General features: G+C 38.8%; 2 protein-coding genes and 1 long non-coding RNA gene across 16 annotated transcripts in view; 2 read left to right on the top strand and 1 right to left on the bottom strand.

The window, feature by feature from the left end:
- Positions 1-70: 70 nt before the first annotated feature.
- On the top strand, positions 71-10722 carry LOC143266041 (uncharacterized). Of its 2 annotated transcripts, none has more exons than XR_013041045.1 (4): positions 71-717; positions 1270-1398; positions 5658-5910; positions 6104-9189. It is a non-coding gene; the product is annotated as an uncharacterized LOC143266041 (long non-coding RNA). The 2 variants fall into 2 exon arrangements; XR_013041044.1 differs by lacking the exon at positions 6104-9189 and adding an exon at positions 9201-10722 and having other exon boundaries at positions 137-717.
- A 177-nt stretch (positions 10723-10899) lies between these two features.
- The window catches only part of LOC100881193 (uncharacterized), a 38045-nt gene continuing 28829 nt past the window's right edge, over positions 10900-20115 (top strand). The window contains exon 1 of one of the 5 annotated variants that reach the window (XM_012280406.2): positions 10900-11114. In XM_012280406.2, coding sequence (XP_012135796.1) covers positions 11065-11114 — 50 coding nt within the window. In that variant the 5' untranslated portion in view covers positions 10900-11064. Of the gene's footprint in view, positions 11115-12486; positions 12966-14393; positions 14451-14726; positions 14760-20115 lie in introns of those variants that run through there. The other 4 variants (XM_012280402.2, XM_012280408.2, XM_076541394.1 and 1 more) reach the window with 4 other exon arrangements.
- LOC105661896 (uncharacterized) lies at positions 12972-18148 on the bottom strand. 9 transcript variants are annotated; one of them, XR_013041042.1, is made up of 4 exons: positions 14589-14689; positions 14152-14477; positions 13485-13876; positions 12972-13429 (listed from the first exon to the last, which is right to left on the bottom strand). XR_013041042.1 is itself a non-coding variant. In XM_012280386.2 (4 exons), exons 2-4 carry the CDS (start codon positions 14596-14598, stop codon positions 13655-13657), a joined length of 447 nt encoding a protein of 148 aa, XP_012135776.1. In that variant the 5' UTR covers positions 14599-14690; positions 15086-18138; the 3' UTR covers positions 12972-13654. The 9 variants fall into 9 exon arrangements, 4 of the variants coding, with proteins under 4 accessions (XP_012135776.1, XP_076397520.1, XP_076397519.1 ...); XM_012280386.2 differs by adding an exon at positions 15086-18138 and having other exon boundaries at positions 12972-13876; positions 14263-14477; positions 14589-14690; XR_013041043.1 differs by lacking the exon at positions 14589-14689 and adding an exon at positions 15086-18148 and having other exon boundaries at positions 12972-13876; positions 14422-14477.

The raw sequence follows: 20115 nt of genomic DNA, 5'->3' as shown, positions 1-20115 counted from the left end.
AATTTCACGTCGCACATTATCGACTGAGTGACAATTTTTATTTTTTTTTTTACAAGCGTAAGATTATCTAACGTTTAAAAAGGGAAATCGTCTGGCTAGTGTTACATATAGTTAGAATTTTTCTTTGAATAGTGAGCGGTCGGTCAGGTTGATCTGCATTATCCAGCGAGAGTTTGCATATTCTCAGTACGCTTTAATCATCAATCGGATGAATACGTCGTGAATGTTTCTTCGTGTCAGTTCTGTTTCACCCGTGAAAATGAAGTTTGCTTTCAAAATTTTAATAAGCTTTCTAATTCAAAGACGAAATTGCTTTTAAATCTTGATATAAATCGTACATTATACCATAACATACATTTTCATTGCTACATTGATCGGAAACGATTGTGTTCTTACGAAGTTTGCTTTCTCGTATAAGTACCTTTCAACTTTCGCGGTAAAAAAAATCGATATCGATTAGTGTACGCGACCGTTTGTGTACGATTAGCCGGTGTTCGAGATATTTCGATTTATCGCCGATTTGTGGTGAGGAGCGTTTGATGATCAACGAAACGAAATTTGAAAGATAGAAATGTGATATTTTGCTGTGAATTATGGTGATACGTGGTGAATTGTGATAGAAAAGCCGTGCAGAGTTTGAAGAACCAGCAGAAGATGTAAACAAACATCTAGGTGAAAGTTAACCAGTTGAAATTGACACCGACACATCGTATCGAGGTAAGCCTATAAACCGCCATTTTTTAAGTACGGTATATTTAAACTAGAAATATTATTTCACGCTTTAATTCTCGATTACGATCGTAAGCACAAGAAACGTTAATAGACAAGAGGTTAAGTCGAGCATTTTTCCGATCACCGTCACACTTTTCCCTCGCAAATCGAGTTTAATAAATCAATCGATACCTGCCAATAGAATATACGAAAGTAGCAACAAGTATAAATAACAGTTCGTAGGTTAAACAAATTCGAATTGTTAACGGTGATTTAAAATCGGTACTTTCACGCTTAACGAAGGCTCAAATATTTTAACCTGACAGCTCAATTAACTTTCACACAAGTGGCTCGCAATTTTATGATCGATTATAAACTCGAAAAATACGCCGTATATCGAATAACAAATGGTACAAGTGTCCTGCAAGATTGATTCGTAATTTAACGTAAGTTGAACGAAAGTTTATATCGAATTTATTATTAATTGTACAATAAAGTTATTTTCGAAGCAATCCTTTCCTTTACATTGTTCGATAACATACATGACATGTATTACAGTTGGAATCGAAAATTGGGCCACGAGAGTCGATTTTCATTATTACCGTGACAGCAGTGACGGAAGAAACGTCTAAAGAGATTATCGTTGCATAGCAAGAGAATGTAGCACGTTGCACCACGAGTGGCAAGGTAATAGGAATGTCAGCTCTATATTACAAGCAAGTCCAGCAGAGTATTGTGTTTGGAGGAATGTTTCGTGCAAGCCACGCTTTCTAAGTATTTTTCAATTTATTTCCACGTGTAATCGGTTACGCAACGATGCTTCATCGACGCCCGCGGTTTTTGCATTTCACTTTTACTTTCGTTTCAAAAATCAAGATATCGCTATGAACATCGGACCGACTAAAAATAACTAATTGTTTAAATTTTGTAAACTATTACAAAAGATATTAGAAAATGATTTAGAATCTTCAATAACTTGTACTGATTCTAATCTAACCTAAATTAGTTAATAATAAATCAGAGTTTTGCAATGAAACATGACGTTACGACATTCTGTTTAGGAAATTGAAAATTTAATAAAATACTGCCATAAATTTGACCGTACTCGTTGCATAAACGTAAGGTGTTTTCTACGCTCGCCACCAGAGGGATATCTACGGCATCTACTTTCTCACAAGTGCTAATTCCACCATCCTTTGAAGTCGAATGAAGGGAACATCCTGGAAGTTGATTACAGAACATCTTGAAGAATTCATTGAAAGAACAAGAATTGCAAAGTAGAATTTATGTATAAAAATCTGAATACTAAGAATGTAATTACTGAGGAATTTAAGAGTCAAGAAGTAATGAAACTTTGTATTCAGTCCTTGAGATCTTCGCTAACGTTGAAACTAAGCCTACTTAATATATGGAAATTGAGGCTTGAACTAAGAGCCAGAAGTATCTGTAATATCTCTGAGAGATTTGTGTCTGCCTTTTCCACGCGATCTGCATCCGTGTTTTCCAGACTCTGGACAGTGTTTTTTATTTCACAAACGTCACGTTGCATGGCAACAAGCCTCTCTGGACCGGCCGGTGCATCTTAGCGGTCAGTGCAACATAACTGCACTTACTGCTCGATACAGCCGGCTCTCGCGATGTTACTGTATATTTCTGATGTGCACCATATATCAGAGCCTCTCAAATCGAATTTTTTCAGGGCTACTATACGGACTGGTGCACAGCGACGAGTGCACGTGCTTGTAAATTGTTGAACGATTCAGTGGTGCAGGCATCTGGAACGAGAAGATGAGGAAAACCTTGAAGGATTTGTTTCTTTGATATTAAGGCGCTTTAGGAAGTCTTAGAGAAGAAATCTGAGAAGCTGAGATTATAGATTTAATCACTGAAATGTTTTATTCAAAATTTCAAACGTATTCAGACATTTGCTTAGCAAGATTAGGAAGCGCTGGTTCAATGAAATATGAAACAGGAAGTGAACAGTTCCAACGACCCTATTTTATTAATACACTCGATGAATGCTAAATTCTTGATTACGTTAAATCAGCCGTGAAATATTGACCTGTATTTAATCCGGATCTTCTGCAAGGACGATTAACCACTGCAAATTAGCTTGAACATTCTACATAACCCAAATTCTACGTGCTGCGAGAAGAAAAATCATTCAGGAATTTTACAGATAAAATCTAGTACTGCATATCGCGACCGGTAACTTGTTCTCACAAAATGAATATTACCGAGTTTAAAATAACGTCTGTTGACATTTAAACAATCTCAATAATTTTAACTTCAAACGATTTCCAAAGTACAGAAACTCTGATAAAAAAATTTCAAATATTTTCAGTACAGAAATTGGACATAATTTGACACGTTCCAGACAGCTCAAAACGTGTTCAGCGTATAGCTATGTGCCGGGGAGATGCAACAGATTGGACCTGACTTAACAGGACTTGGGAGCACGCTTGGCTCGCGCATAAGCGGTCGTGTTTCCGGGCTAGGTAGCCACCAACCGGTCTATCCGATGAGCTGGTACCTTCTATTCGCATCAGAAACTGTCTACCTTGCCGATACACGCAGACTGGGCAGGTGATTAAAGTGCGGCAAAGTGCGCTTCGTCGCTTGAATTAAACGCTGCAAGGAATTGTAAATACTTGTCCTTGGAGAGGAAACACGTTGAAGATAAAACGTACAGGGGAATCACAAGTTTCTATCAATGGTTCTTTACATCTTATTCTACGTTTTCACGATATCTTTTATGAAATTTGTAAAGTCTGATGTTTCAAGAAAATTAAGGTTGTGGATCTTAATTAGACGAGTGGAAACTGAATTTGATTAATGCTGAAACGAAAGCTTTTTTATGGCAGGAGTTCGAAAGTAAAAGGCGTATATTGAGAGCTAAGATCGTTCTGTAAGTTTCATCGCCAAGGTTCAGTGATCAAACTTCGAAACCTTGAGAAAGAAAATTGCAACTGTGAACGTTGATTACGTCGTTAAGATAGAATTGAATGTTATCACTGACGAAGAAGAAGGAAAGAAAAGAGGAATATCCATGCATGTACACGAGTTGTTCAATTGCGAGGAAGTGAAGTGCATACTGCGTGAATTCTGCTGGCAAGTCTATCCGTTAGACACCGAATGAATAATTCATTGGGAACCGAGGCTTGAATCATCGACGCCTGCTAGAATCCAGCCCGTCCATGAATCTTTCTTTTCTGTGATAATTGGTCGTTAGCAGCGATTATACTCGCGACCGGTATTAATCAGATAGCCCGGTTTGATAATGGAGTTTAGACCTTGCCGCAGATTGATGCTCACAAGAGAATCTCTTGTATACATGATCATTTCAATTTCGTGCTCGGCTACGAGCGAACCAACGGAACCAAATGATGTTAGCTCATTCCTGTAATGTAACAGAAAAGTTTGCTTATCAGCCAAGTTTATCTCGTTTGTTCAAACGTAGACATTCTAATATTAGAAGCAATATTGTCTTTGTTTTCTTTAAACATTATACTATGTTCTTGCCAAAAAAGACAAATTTATGCATTCTTCTGATAAAACTGTGTAGTTAGTATTTTTATCTTATCAGAGGATTAAAATATTTTTTAGTCAATTCGAGACTCCTTATAGTTTGTGTCTCAGTAATAAGAGACTGCTATTGAAATGTTATAAATAAGAACAGGTGCTGATGTAACAGAGTCATGAAAGGAAATAATGTAGAAAGTGAAACGGAATCGAAGAATAATAGCGAAATCACTGAAACGGAGAAACAAAAAAAGTAGAAGCGACAAAGGATGAGCACGGAGAATGTACAGAATTTGGAGAGAGGCGAGCGCGAAGCATAATTAATTTTTATTGACTATGTTACACAATTCTGAGAGTAACGTGTTCCTTCCCATCGTGGATTCCAGGTGAAAAGCGCGTCGGTAGCTCGAAAGTGGTGATTACATGAACGCTACGCTTTGTTATTCCCTTCGCGTGGTTTCTATTTGAAAATTCGAATCGCCTGTTTGCGAACTCGCCTGCTGATTTTCGATTCAAGAATCACGCCCCGTTTGTCGCCGATTTGACGCCACGTACAACATCGACAAGAGAACTCCGGGGAATTCGAATGGAGTCCTTTTGCTGTTTCTCGGTATCGAATGCATGTTGGACATCATGTAAAATGTTCATCTTCCTTTCTTTGATATATATTTAAAAAACTAAGGACATTCGAAGGCTCATAAATTGAAAAATTCAGGATCACGTGCTTCGAAGTTACAAAAACTTGACTCGTCAAAGGAATTCAAATGTTCATAAATTCAGAAACTGAGGAATATTCACAACCCTTGCGAAGACTCATTAAATCTCCAAGAATTGAAAAGTTCATAAACTCAACTTGAAGAAAGTTTCTGCTTAGAAGATTTTTAACGAGGAAACTAAATAAGATTTAACAGCGTTTGAAACTATAACCCAGTGTTTCCGGAGCATTAATTCTTGTATTGCACGTTAGAAAAAGAAAAGGGATATTGAGGTCTGTAAAAAGGAAGCGTGCAATTAAAAAAAAAACGGCATCTATCGAAACGCATGCGGGACCCGGCGGTGACTCGAAGTCGGTGCCCCCGTAATTTTCGTGGGGGTCATTATCACCGGGCGCACTCGCGCCCGAGGTAAGATTCTGAGCGCAGCCTTCAGTACAGTTATAACTTCGCTACGAGCCTGACGTCTCTCGCCTCTCGTCGCTCGAGCTCACTCGCGAGAACCCGTAGCACACAATTGTTTCGCAATTAACTCGCTTACCGACACGGTTCCCTTCAATTTCAGCTTGCCCCGGGTTCAAAATTTTCCGGAAATACTTCCTTCTTAGTTCCCACGTTCAGTCGAGTGTCGGCCGTACGCGGACAAGCGTGTTCGAGCAAACGACCGATCGTCTCTCCTGTGATAAACTGAAACCGTGTTTGTCTCCTCAGGTTGATGTTCTTGAAAGTGACCCGCGAACGTGGGGAGTCATGAGGATGGACAATAAGTGATCGGAGAGTGTATCGATGGTCCGAGTTATGAGGTAACAGTCGAGAGAGGAAAAATGTTGTGCCTAAAGAAACGGAGGACCTACAGCTTCACGCAGGGTGTCTGCACGGAGCTGCCTAGGCGATCCAAGGAGGATAATCGTCGTTACCAGGGGTCCTTGAACATGGCTATTACGACACTGCCGCGTAAGAACAGGTGAGTCACCTTTCCTGTCCGATTTGACCGTGCACCGCATCCGATTTGATCCATCATAGTCGAGGAGAGTTTAGGGTCAGTCGGTCTTTCACTCTCTCTCTCTGCAATTCGAATACTTTCTTTGGCGTGTCTAGTTGCATACTGCGTATTACAATCTAAACCTGTATCGATTATATCAGCTATCTTATTTTAGGTACTTAGGATTTTACAGCATCATACAAGTATTTAGGTACCTTATGTGAACTAAATTGAGTATCTCATTGTCTAATACAATGATTACATAATACATTTAACTTAAGCCAGGTACTTTCCATACAGTGGTACCTCAGTATCAAACACATCATGTTTATGCATCAAGTACATCGCATACCCTTCTAGGTAAATTATAAATTGTATTACTATCAGATCTTTTGGACACTTTATTAAAGAAGCTTGAGCAAATATTGAATGAACATTAAAGAAACACGATACTCGACAAGCAGCCTAATCGACAAGCCTTGTCAATGATAAGCCGAAGAAACAGTACTGACCCAATACCAGCATCGTTATCAATGAAAATTAGTAATAGTTGACCAGAATTTTCGTCCATGTCTCACCGGTCACTCGAGAAGTAAGTCGTACCGCGAAGGTCGACCGGAGGTAAAAGTAGGTAGAAGTATCTCGTTCGATACTGCTGGACAAGTGGAATAACTTCCTACGCGCGTGCATACGCTGGAATGATCCCCGATCTGCCCTCAGGATGTTGTGCCCTGCGTATCCATCGAGCGGTTCAGTCACGTGTAACGTGCAGCAACACGTGGGAGGGAGAGGTTTTCTTCGACCAGATACAATTCCCTTATACGAGATCATACGGCAGTTGCATCAACTATATTATCATTCGATACTCTCATTTTTCTGGGATTGCGCGAAGGAAGAATGTACGGAGGTTGTGAAGGAAAAGATTCAGTTTGGATCTGATAGAGGCCTATTAACCACTACTCTAACAACCCCATGTTTTATTTAAACAATTTATTGCTCGTGTTGAAATTTCATTTTTAATTGGAACACTTCACAGAATTGTTTTTATGAAATTCAATTAGTTATTTGTAAATCGGTTTTATTTTTGGAAAGTTATTTTAAAGATTGAAGGAGGATTTTTAAATGTATGAATTAATATGTTTAAATTCTGTTTCTTCTTCCAAGTAATCTTGTGTTCAACCAATTATCAAGATCCTCCTGCATGTCCTCTTTCAATGGCCATGCAAGAAGGTTAAATGAGTCAGACTAAAGACTTGTCGATTGCACCTTATCTGGTATCGTTTCCTTCGTCTCTGTTTTTCCTAGTTCCTCTAGAATCGTGCCAACGTGTTTAATTAATCGTGTGATCGACGTATAAAGTGGGATTATCGGATGCTTTACGGTCCTTGGCTTCTTGGTTTAGATAAAGCCGTATTTCTTCTTTACGGGGACAATAAAACAGACCATCGCAATATATGTTTAAAGTATTCCTACCATGGATTAGGTTGAGAAGTTTCTATTCCAAGGCATTACCTATCAGTTGGTAATCTGTATTATCAACTTTCTCTTTATTGCAACACATTGAAACTTGAATATTTCTATCGGATGGTAAGATCAATTATTAACGACCAAAACGCAGTCGGATATTTAAAAGAAAGATCCGAAATATATGAAGTCTAGCTTAATGACATAAAATAGCACTTATGCCAGATCAATTTAAAGCTAAGAATTTGAACTGTCTATATGGATACTTCATCGATATTTTGTACTTTACAGCGTAAAAGTCGAAGGTGGTATGGAAGGTCGTTGTCGTCGATGTGGATCTAGGTTCCCTTCTTCTCTTTCCATTCGCCCATCAGGAGATCCCATTGTTGAATCTTGTACGGATACAGCGGTCCCGAAAGCCAGGAAAAAAGAATTCTCACAATCCTTAGCGATCCGTCTCTCTCCCTCTAACGGAGAACATTCACCTATCTCTTCTCCTCGCTTCTCAGGGAGAGTTGAACGCAATAGAAGTCGAAGATTAATGCGCGATTGTCCAACCAGCAAACTAATTTCAGCTTCTGGAGCACACTGGACTTGAGAATAACGTTCCTTTCCACGAGCACAACCGCTATTTCCAATCGATTACGTTGAATCAAAGCGCCACAGTATCGGTTGCAATGTTTTATAAGGCGTGCGTTGTTCTGTGGTCAAAGTAATTACTCGATGGAAGTCGGGCGGATCTTAGGTGATCTTGAAACACCTTTCTTCTTGTATGGTTTCTTTTCTTCCCTTTTTTCTATTTGGTCAGAGAGGAAACACCTTTTACCTCGATTTTGTAATGGCGAGTCAGTATGTCTGAATGAACCGTTCGACTGTGTGATTGAAATTTTTTGAGACGCATACTGAATACCAAAGGAATTTAAGGATTAAAAGAAGATAATTGTAATTAAGAAGAAACGAGAACTATAATTAAGGTTAGAAGAGAAAGATAATAATCGAAGTCCAGAGATAAAGAACTAAAAATAAAACAAAAGAATCGAATTTTCCAATACCGCACCGCTAATCATCTGTTGCTGGCAAGTCTGCACGCAAGCCTGCACTCTAAAAGGAAAAAGCGAGCGTTCGATTGAAATGACAGCCATGTCTCGGCGATCCGATTTCCAGGAGGATCGCGTGTTTAATATTGAAGACACGCATCCTTTTGGCACATGGATGCATCCATCCATCCCATGGATGGCCCCGCCTAGTTGCAGAGAAACGAGCTTGCCTGGAACCAGCGACCACATAGACAATAGCGTTTTCCAATCGTTCAGTTATTCCATCCGCGACACGCTGCGTTTCCGTTCTGACGGGAAGTGATATGAATTCATCGGAGACCCATCGATCGACCATTTGACGGAGGCATTTCAATGTAACACTCGATTGGTGCAGGTGTTCGATATCGTCCATAAAGATTTATACTTGTGAATCATTTTACGAATGTTCGACTAATGTCAGAAACAGTATAATGCTCTAGGAAGATTCTAAGATCTAAGGACGTTATCCTTTTTCTCATAATTTCAAGTAAATAGAGCGCCTGTAGCTCCTCATTACACGCACGCTCGTGCATTGTATCTTCACAGGCGCAGTTATTCATTACCAACTCGATGACGTGCCTTGTACCTCCTGTACAGTCCGCACGATGAAATCGAGGACGTTATTTGTCGAAGTACCGAATGCGATTTATCAGTTAAGCAGCACAATGCGAAGCAGTCTAGTCCTGAATCACTACTGTATCTTCTGATTAAGAACAAAACATCCTTTTACAGACGATGGTGGGAAAATGGTGACAGTGAAAGGATGAGGTGGTCGAAGTGCAAGGAGCCCTGTGCAAACGTACGCATGTAAATTGCCTACGGTGACTTTCTATGAATACATTGTGTTTTCTAAGACGAGATCAGCAGGAGCTCGGAGCCAGGATGGCCAAGATAACGGTGCGTAACGAGGACGTTCTCTTTGAAAGGACTCGAAATGCAATCTCCACGCAGCCGACAAATTGTCTGAGAACAGTGTCGTTCTCAGAGCTCGGGACAGAACTACCATGAGCCGAGTGTTAGCGAACAGGGGATAATTAATTGTAATTGCGGGTAATTAGTGGAGGAGGATACCTGTTGCGTAACAAGACTCTCCTGGTTTTCGTATGCAAATGTTTGGAAAACCGTTCGAGGCGTCGTGGATCGTGAAAAGTGGAAAATCAATTACGATGATTCATGCTTGCTTCTCTTTCGAATCAAATTCTCAAATTTCACGCACGTAACTAGACCTTGAATTTCGCATTGATACAAATGTTGTTTTATAACGCCTTTATGTAATCAGGTTATGCTTAACTTCGATAGAAACATTACGTTTCTTAACAATACTGTCTCCACAAAAGAATCCGGTACCGTTAAAATAACTCAGATGACTCTATTCTAGTGTCACAATTTATTCTCAACATTTCTATTCATCTCGGTTCAATTCTCGCATGCGGCTGATATAAATCAACGCAGAACATTCCCATATTTATGTCAAGTTTCCTAACAGTAGTCCCAGGGAGTCCATAAATCTGTCGTTCAAACTATAATTACATACTGGAATAATGCTACATACATGGATTAAGCCGCGGAACTATAATGCGATAGAAAATATTTGCGCGGATAGGGGTCCGTTTCAAATCGGATAATAAATTTATTCTCTTCGGTACGTTCTAACCCTGTACCGTTCGTTGGCTCTGTTAGAACTGCGTGAAATCTAAGGACGAAAATACACGTTTATCCGACGGAATCGCAAGGCATCATGGTTTCGGAAGCGCGAACGGAGCCATGCTTTCTAACTTTTGCTTTGCAAATCTCGCTCCATCGGAAGACGCGTGCGAAACGATGATATCTTCTGTTCCCGTTAAAATAGATGCTACTTCATTGAAATTACTCTACTCGAGATAATTATTTTAGAAATTGATCTTGTATCTTCATCGTAGTAACAGTTTTACTACAAATACTATATTGGATTATCGTTAAATGAAGTATAGATAGTTTTCATTACGCAGGCAGTGCAAATGCAACTGCAGCACTGCAATCGTCTGTACTGCCGCGTCAGGCGGGTTGCATACCCTGCAGGGGCCCGTACTTCTATTGACTACATAATATTTATTTTCATAATTTCTAATAAATATAATTAATATAGTGTCCCTTGTAATTTTTTGGGAGGATTGATGTGTTCCTGTCGCTAAGTAAAAAATAATTATTTTGCATTATATAATATTGAGTAAATAGAACAATAATCATAAACATAAAAAAGCGCTAAAATTTGTATGCGCAAAGCAGATGCGCGGTAAGTGCAGTGCGCGCAACTGCGATGCTTTTGTGTTCGTAATTCTTTTGTCCCGCGCGGAGAATTCAACCTTCCATTTTCATTGGTTTTCTCGATCCAGTATGACGGGCAAATGCCTACACCATGCAAAGAGAAAACCAATGGTATTTTGTATCGCACAAAACCAGTGATTTGGCAGCTGTTACCGGTGTTTTGGCACGTGACCGTTACCAACGGTTGCAGCGCACCATGCGTGACTCTGGCACGCACCCTTAGTATGTTTTCAAACGTGTATACGTTAGGCAGTGAATATCGTTGGTGTGTTAATGACAAAAACCAGTGAAAATGGGCATCAAAATGGGCACGAAAATAAGATATTTTATTCGGAGATTACGGTGAGTCGTAACTTTCATGTAATTAGACATATAAATTGCATTCGTTATTACCTTGAATCAGCATAATATCGAAAAAATGATGGGGTTCGCGGTATGTTTTTTGGTTATGTTCCCTTGTTAGTTCGGTTAATTACATTTCTTTGTTTGCGTTATTACGAGCATACGAGCAATAATTCGCGATGAATTATGCAGCAAATGATAAATGAAGTAATTCTTACGTAAAGGATTTTGATTGCAATATAGGCGTGAATTGTATTATAATGGCGGGTATCTTATTTGTGTTCTTTTTCCTTCGAAGCTCGACGAGTTGTTAATGAACGTCTAATTAAAATCGACCGTGAGAAACTTGTATTGATAAAAGGCTTTCTCGTAACAACGTAACAAATGTTCCGTGGCAGGGAACACGAGAATAATCGGTTTGCTAAATTGTAAAACGAAGATTTACGATCAAATTCTGTCGGTAAATCGATGTTCCGTTGTGAAACAACCGTAACGAGCTATTTCTTTTTCATTTCGGTGATATAAGTTTGATGACTGCACGGTCGAATTGAAAGAAATTACTTTTTCTTCCTTGATATGTCCGAAACACGATAAAATCTAATTAATTTGATAAATTGACACAGATCGAGCTTTCTTTAAAAAAAAAAAATGATGTAAGTGGCAGACGTTAGTGGACTGTGACCAACTGGAGAAACAGTCTAACAAATGATAACCAATAATTAAGCGTTTGTAGAAAAATATATGTTCCGTGAAACTGCTCGGCTTCGTCCTAGATTAATGGAAATTTGTACATCTTTTTCTTTAGGAAACTCGTCGAATTATACATGCAGATATTCTTCGATGATAATAGTAAGTAGGAGGGAAAATAATTAGACAAAATATTGGAGGTAAAATATCAATTTTATCGAAACAAAAATAGCTAGTAATTATACAAAAAAAGGAAACATAAATAACTTGTTACTCAGTCGGCTGCCCGAGTAGTAATGACACTATGCGCACCTGACGTGAGTAGTAGTGAACTCTGCCCCACCAGAATACTCCCCCACCATAGAAAATAGAGTGCTTTAAATTTATAGACTTTCAAAGTTAGAAATCATATTTATAAATAATTTATACATTCATCGAAGTCATAGTAATGCGCAGCAGATATGTATTTTCATAAGCTTGATAATGTAAAAGGAAAAACTGAAAATAGTTCAAAGTACAAAGATTATGTTGAAAATTATTTTTAAAATTGTATCGCCTTACTATAAAACTCGCGTCAATATTGTTCGCAGTTTATAATTTAGCAAGACACAAAGAAAGCACTCAATAATATTTTCTAAATTAAGAAAACTTGCGATAATTGCAATTAATATTACGAAAAATTATCACTTGTGTCGGCGCGTTTCGAGTAGAGACGAAAATGGTCGAGCTACAAACGAAGGCAGCCGAATGGTTGACGGGAAGTCACGACGGGTGAGCGCGAAAATTGCCGAAGCTTCTCGCACGAGAGCCGTTAGCTGTCGGTCAGTCGTAGTTCGACAGTTCGCGTGTGTAGGTTGTTAAGTTTTGCTCCGTAGCACGTGATTTTTTGACCGTACATATTAATTTTTACCCTTAGTTTATCACTAATAAAGACATTTGGCACATTTTTATTTGATCAGACTTTCAGGCGATGCTGTCGTAGATCAGGGATGTACATGTTCAACGCGATTCAGCGTAAAAGTTTCTAAATTTTTTGCGAACAAAAAGTGGTAGTGAAAAGTAATAAATTCGTGACAGTTGTGACTGGCAAGGTAATCTCGAGAAGCTAGTGTAAAAAGTTCCATTCGATGACAGTCAGAATGACAGCAGGGAATTAATCGCTAGGTGAGCTTATTTGAAATGCGGTTATTTCGCGCCATTTATTTAAAAATATTATCGATGGAAATACACCTTATATTTCTTCATCTTCATTGTTCGAATTGTCGTAGTTCGATGCGTTACTAATATTTTATGTATATTCTATGAGTTTCCTACTGTAATCTAGGAATCATGAAACATTTTATCGCATTATCAAACATAAGTCGAAACAGTAAATGTACGTCACATTGTAAATATGTGTTATTGCTTCACGATTTCACGGGATGCTTATCATCGTGAAACGTTCTTATAGTCTATGTTTGCTAGCGAAATAGAAATCTTGAGATTTCACGATAAGTAAATATCTATCGTAGCTGCGCATGGTAATGGCGTAAATTTCGAATTTATTTTTTCATCGTATCGATGATTAATCACACCATATTTCTAAATTCTTGAAAGCAGAATTCTCTTGACATTTTGATCCACTTTTGCTGTAAAGGCGAACATAAACACTTGTTATCAAAAAGCACGTTTGAAATCGCTTACCTGTTCTCGATTTGTGTTTGATTTCGTAAAAAATGATATTAAAACAAGCGTAATCTTGCGTCTCGTGATAATCAAAATATTTGGAAACTTGTAAGGAATTTAATTTATCATGACATCCATGTTTTGACGCTGAAGTGCACGACATTAAAAAAAATTAATACTTAATGCTTTCACAATAACTTTCTTTCCTTTTCATTCATCTTGCATAAAATTTTCTGCAAAGAATAAGTTAAATAGAGAGCGGTAGCAGGTGGTCGTTTTGAGCAAGACGGTGTGTTTAAAATTTCCCTTTTAGTATTTCTGGTTTCTCGCTGCTTACGAACGTTGCGAATCCCTTGTTTGTCCAAGAATCGATCAGGTGGTCTTTTGACAGCATGTTCGTTACGTAAAACCTGAAAAAAGAAAGAGAAGGTTTCACAACGCGTGTAAACACGAAGGTACCGTTTGTAAAATAAAGAAAATGGGATTTTAAATAAGGAAATAATGATTCTCTGATTTCGCTGAATCGAGGTCGCCTTCTAAATATTTTACGCGCGGCGATATAACGAGGGGTCTTATAATTTGTAGGCTTAGCACCTGGTTATACAATACGCAGTGATATAACTCATAGAAACGTAACATTTGACCTTTGCAGTTCCCGAAAGTTTAGGGATTTGTAAGAAGATACCTTCACGCGATCTTTTCCGATTTTTCCCGACTTGACCCGATCTTAATTTCCCGCGCAATTACGAACCACAGTAGAACGTAATTTAGACCCGTGTAAACACTCGTGCGTGACCTTTCTAGCGCCGTTTCGAGGTCTTTGTATCATTCGAGCACATTGTGGCGGGTTTATATTATTTTTTCCAAGCGTACAAGCAGCTGCTGCGGTTTCACGAGCACGCACATGTAAACGTCTGCGACACGCCCGTGTTACGTGTAAAAATGGTCCTTTTACCGCTGCTGGGCAATCCGTTAACCCACGAAGTTTGTAGACGACCATCTGTACTCTGGCTGGAATAATAATTGAAATAGTTACACGTTCACTGGAATCGCACCTTCAATTGTGTTGAATGTTTAGTGAGAATTTTAAGTAGCAGTTTGAACAGCGTTAGAAATACTTACTATTAGACATTGCATGTCCGTATACTGTAACACACTGGCATAGATATACTTTGTAATAATTTATTGCTATAATCTACCTTGTAATACTACTGACTCAGCATACTGTGACAGACAATATTAATATAGTAGAATTATATTAACTATATCAGTGTAATGTATTGTGTAAGCCGGGTAAGTACCCATTAAATTGCAATTATAATTCCAGTCACTGATAATTATTCATTAAGGCAGATAATTTTGGAATAACTGATTAGCTTGTTGGATCATTAGTCAATTAATTAATAGTAGCTTTAAGTAGATCATTACGCAAGCCGACAGCGTTTCTAATGTCATAATTAAAATAAGCAAACAATGTCAGTGCGTTATCAGTAAGTCGAGCACTATCTTATCTAGTTTAGGCACGTGTAACCAATAGGTTTTGCGGGTCACCTTCATTCATATTTTTCTTGCAGCTTATATGCACTCCAAGATGTGCATACACTTTCACCGTCGATTACCTTTTTTGTGCGTCAGGTGTGAACAAATAGTCGTGGCCTTGATTTGTAAATCTGGGTTGCATTGCGCTCGTATCAGCTCTGTTATCAGGTGGCATACAATGACCGGTTGCGTACCGGTTTGCCTTTGATCTCCTTTTTGTTGTACAATCACATATGTAAATATTAGGTTTGTTAGTCAAACTGTGATCCACATTTTAATTGAATTTCGTCGTGCGTCACGATCATTCTGTTTACCTGCAAATTGTAATTTATTCGAAGAGTGATTTTTATAAGTACAAAGGTTTTATATTTGGAAATTGCATGAGTGTACACGTGTAATTGTATGTAGAGGAAAAAGTATTATACGTGCTCGTTGAAGCGTTAAGTCCAGTATAGCATCGTTGATTTTCTCTACTTTTTATTTCACGGAATTGATCGCTTCGACTTCCGGGAGACTCCGTTATTGACGCAATACCTGCCAGAAGGCACAGAAATTATTCTTACGAATAACAGTTCCGTAAAACAAAAAGTTTCACTGACCAAAATCGGTCGAGTAATAGATTATTTCTCAACTGTAACGTGCATTTCGTTTCGGTCTACGTGAGCCCGCACCGTATGCACAGTTATGGTTATAACCTCATTGATGCACCATTTTTTCGTGCTTGTACAGAGAACCGATAATCGGAAGTGATGTAAATTCCATCGTACACTCGGTGAGTTTAGTTCGTAATACTGCCATCTATGTACCGTCTATTATCCTGTGGTCTCATTCGTGACGAAAACGCAACAGTTTCTTGCAAATTCTTCATTAGGCTTTGTATAGTGATGTAACTATTACTAGACGTGTATTGCGTTCGATATTTCGATACCTGCTTTCTAGTCCAACTCTTCAATTATTATTCTTCTACATTATTTATAAAAATGTTAGGTTAACTTGTGAGTTATATTGTGCACTAACCGTACTCTTCTCCAACTGTAAACATACCGAAGGAAATTTGAAACCGCCATTAAAAAAGCATCGATAAATCGTTGTAACTCGATACTAGTTTAAATACATTTTTTGTTAGCTGTCGCTAGAGGTCGTACCACTGTGAAATGAAAGTCGGAGAAATTGTTTGCGCTTCGATACCTAAGGTTCATTTCGAGACACGCAGTTCCTTGAATCGTGTTGTCGTGATTTATGCAGAATCGCACGATTAAGTAATACGTTTGTTCCCGATCCGTTTACGTAATCAGAGGGAGAACACGAGGTATGCGATTTACGTGACTACCCGAGTGTTCACGAGAAATGCCCGACGGCGAGCGAGAGAGCGACTTTCGACTCGATGCGATTCGATTTGATTCGATTTTTCTCGATTTTCTCAAGGTCGAGAATTCGTCGTTCCCTTCGCGCGCGCGTTTTCAATACGATTCACCGCGCATGCGCACGCGTAGGATGCACCGTTACTCGTCCTGCAATGCAGATTCCGTGATAGGTAAATGTACGAGTCGGTTTGTTCCTGTTGGGTTATTGTTCAGGATCAACTGGTTTTCTTGCAAACGATGAATACCAACTCAGGCTAGTATTAACGCATATATTTATCACGAAACCGTTGTCAGTTCTTTTTTGCCTTAACGGGTAGAATTCATTTTTTAAATGCCACGTGTGAACGTTCTCGATGTGCGTTATTTATCTACAGAAGAATCAGTCGAAGTAATTGGATTCCGGTTCCGCGAGTTTGGCTCAGAATTCTTTGTTTATACATAGAATTATGGATAGTATGCAAATTCATCGTGGAAAGAAGTGGCCCATGAATCAAAGTGATTTTGGTGTTTCGCGAAAGAAAGAAAAAGAACTGGCTGTTAAAACACGACTCGTGTCCGATTAGTCGCGAACCGTATCCTAACGTGGAAAGTATCGTCCTGTCGACTTCTACCCTTTTCTGGCAATTCTCTGCCTCGTAAAGACGACCCAAACGAGGAAAAAAAGTGAACTCGTACGAGTTGCGTTTTACAGTTACACAATCGACTATTTTTATCGAGTTTAGCTCGCTTAAGGATTTATTCGCCATCTTTTATTAAAGTTAACCCTTCAGAGGTTAACTTTTCGCGTAATTATATTTCGCTCAGCGACCCGTATCTGTTCTTATTATCTGATATTAGCACAGTCACGTGACCTTAAGCTTCGTCTTAATTGCTGTTTAAACGTCGCGAGAGATGCAATCTCGAGTAGTAAATCTTGCTCATAATAGTTCCAGCTTTTCGTCTTTATTGTATTTACTCGTTTTACTGTTATGACGTCTTTTGAAACCCGCAAAATTAGGGTACTGTATTGTTTTCAAATTGCGTTTAAAACGATCGTTTCACGTTTCATTTAATTCCCGCCATTTTTTCTCTCCCGTATTAAGGTTAAGTTCTTCAATTTTTCTCCTAAAAGTTTCGCTAGTGTAACGAAAGTATAACAGTTTCGAGCCAGTGATTTTTCGAATATTTAATAATATTTAATTTCTTAATTATATTTCTTACGCATAAACAGCGTTGTTTTCAAAGAACGTTCGAATTTAAATCAGCGTTCATTAAAATTCAGAGATGATCAAACCGGACGTCGACTCGTTAACGATGCTCCTTTTTTCTCTCTTAAATATTTCTCCTTTTCGTGATTATCACAGTGACCTTAAATTCTCATTGCATATTTTTTTTTGAAGGATGGCTGGCGCAAGGAATCACCGAGCACAGAGAAATCGAATCTGAATTCTGTCGTTCATAATTGGAACGAAATTTCTCTCTCCCTGTCTATGTTTATTATTAAACCGGAAGTTGGGGAATCAACTTGACGTTCCACTCGAGTTGACGTTCCACTTGAGCTGACATTTAATTTGGAAACTACGAAGAAAGTGTCCTTTCCATGCTGTTTCGCCGAGAAATATTGTCGTGCGTCGAATAAATAATCATAGATACTTGACAGAAAATGTAAATTTATTTTTTGGTCGTGTTTCTGAAATTCATAGTTGAACGCGTATGACATACTGTTGAAAAATAATATTTTTTATCGAGTATAAAATTGTTTCATAAAAAGTTAGATATAATAGTTCAAACATTTTTGGATGAAACTCATAATTTTTCTATTTGGAATCGTTTCGCGCCAAATTACAATCATCCGAGCGAAATTAAAGCTGTAATAACTATTTGCAAAAAATCGAAAAATTTCTCGGGAGATTATACTCGACTCGGACTGTAATTACAAGGATCAACGTGTCTAGAAAAACGGGTAATTGCGTGGAGGGCGATATTTCGCGTTGTCAGTTTCCGCCATCTTGATTACCCATGTCCTGCGAACGACATCTTGTAAAAAAATGTAATTCCTGGCAAGACCAGAAGAAAATCTCGTGCGAAATCGCCTACCCCTCGCCCAATTTACCATTTTATTTTCTGCTAATCGCTTTTTAATGACCGCAACAGAACTAGACACCGGAAATACACTCCTGGAGCATAAAAATGTAACAAAGAAACCGGATAATCCAGTGCAGAGTTTATTACACTCTGGGGAAAAGGGAAAAAGATGCAGCTTAAACATACGATTAAACTTCTTTCCAATTGTGTCTTTTTATCGAGAATGATATAAAGAATAAGTAACTTTCAGATGTTCGATGATATTTATCTGTAGTTTATTTTTGCTCTTTATAATCTGTAGAAAAATGTAAAAATTATATCGCACATGTTGTCTTGCAGGGTCGTTGAGGTAGTCTAAAATCGAAGTTTCCTAGCAACAACGAAAGTATGCTTTCGACGAGAAGAAACACGACGGCCAGCAGCAAGGGACCAGTTTTTCCAACAACGAGAACCGAACACGCTCTCTGATCCACGCGCGATCTCGTAAGACCGCTTCTTGTCGTGGATCGCCGATCATCCGAAAGTCCCCCTGAGTCTCGGGGAACGTTAACACTTCGTTGTCCTCGCAATTTCACTGCAGGACTCTGTACAGAAGAATAGAACTATTAACAAATATTCTGGTCGGTCGTTGACATGAAAATGTTTGCCATCTCTATTTTTGTTGGACTCAGAATTTATATCTTAAGGCTGAGGACAGTAAAGTATTCGGTTCGGCCATCGCCTTAGAGATACTCGCAAACTTTCATCGCGTTTGGTCCCACGCTTGGGAATATTCGCAAGTTTCCATCCTGTCGCTTACTGGGAATATTCGCAAGTCCTCTTACTCGCAAATCCGTGAGTCTCCGCATTTTCAAGTTGCTACACATCTGGGTTTCCACATTCCCCAGTTCCGATATCCCCGAATCCCACGTTCCCAACTTCCCATACTCCCGACTGCATTTCGCCTTCAAAATGCAGCGGAAAAAGTTGTCGTCTGATCGGCTGGTAGCAAGTGTTCAAGAAAGTCACGCTTATTATACGCCATTAAGGCCACCCTACGGAAAGTGGCTACCCCGAGGGAAGGAAAGGCGACATCGCTCTCCATTTTTACTTTCTTGCTCGCTTCTGGTGGGAGAAAGTAACGAGAAACTGCCCGAAAGATGTTTGATTTCTTAGAAACCAGCTGCGGCACTTGCTTAAAAATTCACCATGTTATGAATTCTATCAATGTAGGATCTCTCGTGCAAACTCCGGAACAAAGTTTCCAGAAATCGTCGATGGAAGACTTTGGGCCGTTAATTTTCATGGCGGTAGTCTAGGTAATTAGAGAAGTGGTCGTACGTTAAGTTGATTAGCGAGAGACAAGGATACCGAGGCTAGAATAACGAGATTAACGGATTAGCAAATGCAAGTCACGAACTCTGCAGTTCTAACAACGTTGGAAGCCAAATATTAATAATCTGCTATATCTAATACCAGCTTGATAAGTTTGAAATCATTCTTGTTTATTCAAATGAACCTTGCATATCAGCACCTAGATAAACCCATTTTTATCATCAGTGTGATGTGCGATAATATCGCTATTTATCTATTGGTTTGTTTGGTTGTATATCATCTATCAAGATCATTTTATCTTCGTTGATTCTTTATTTTTCTTCGTACAACTTCTCAGTCTTCAAACTCGTCTCAGCCATTGGGTCATA

The sequence above is a fragment of the Megachile rotundata genome, chromosome 16, assembly GCF_050947335.1.
Source record: "Megachile rotundata isolate GNS110a chromosome 16, iyMegRotu1, whole genome shotgun sequence".
NCBI lineage: Eukaryota > Metazoa > Arthropoda > Insecta > Hymenoptera > Megachilidae > Megachile > Megachile rotundata.
Note: the sequence above shows the minus strand (reverse complement) of the source record. Positions and strands in the feature narration are given on the sequence as shown.

Excerpts from the sequence above, each read along its gene's own strand:
- LOC105661896 (XM_012280386.2), bottom strand. Across the intron at positions 13,877-14,262 it reads CTCGAAACGGCGCTAGAAAG|GTTTTACGTAACGAACATGC; the intron begins GTCACGCACGAG and ends TTCTTTTTTCAG.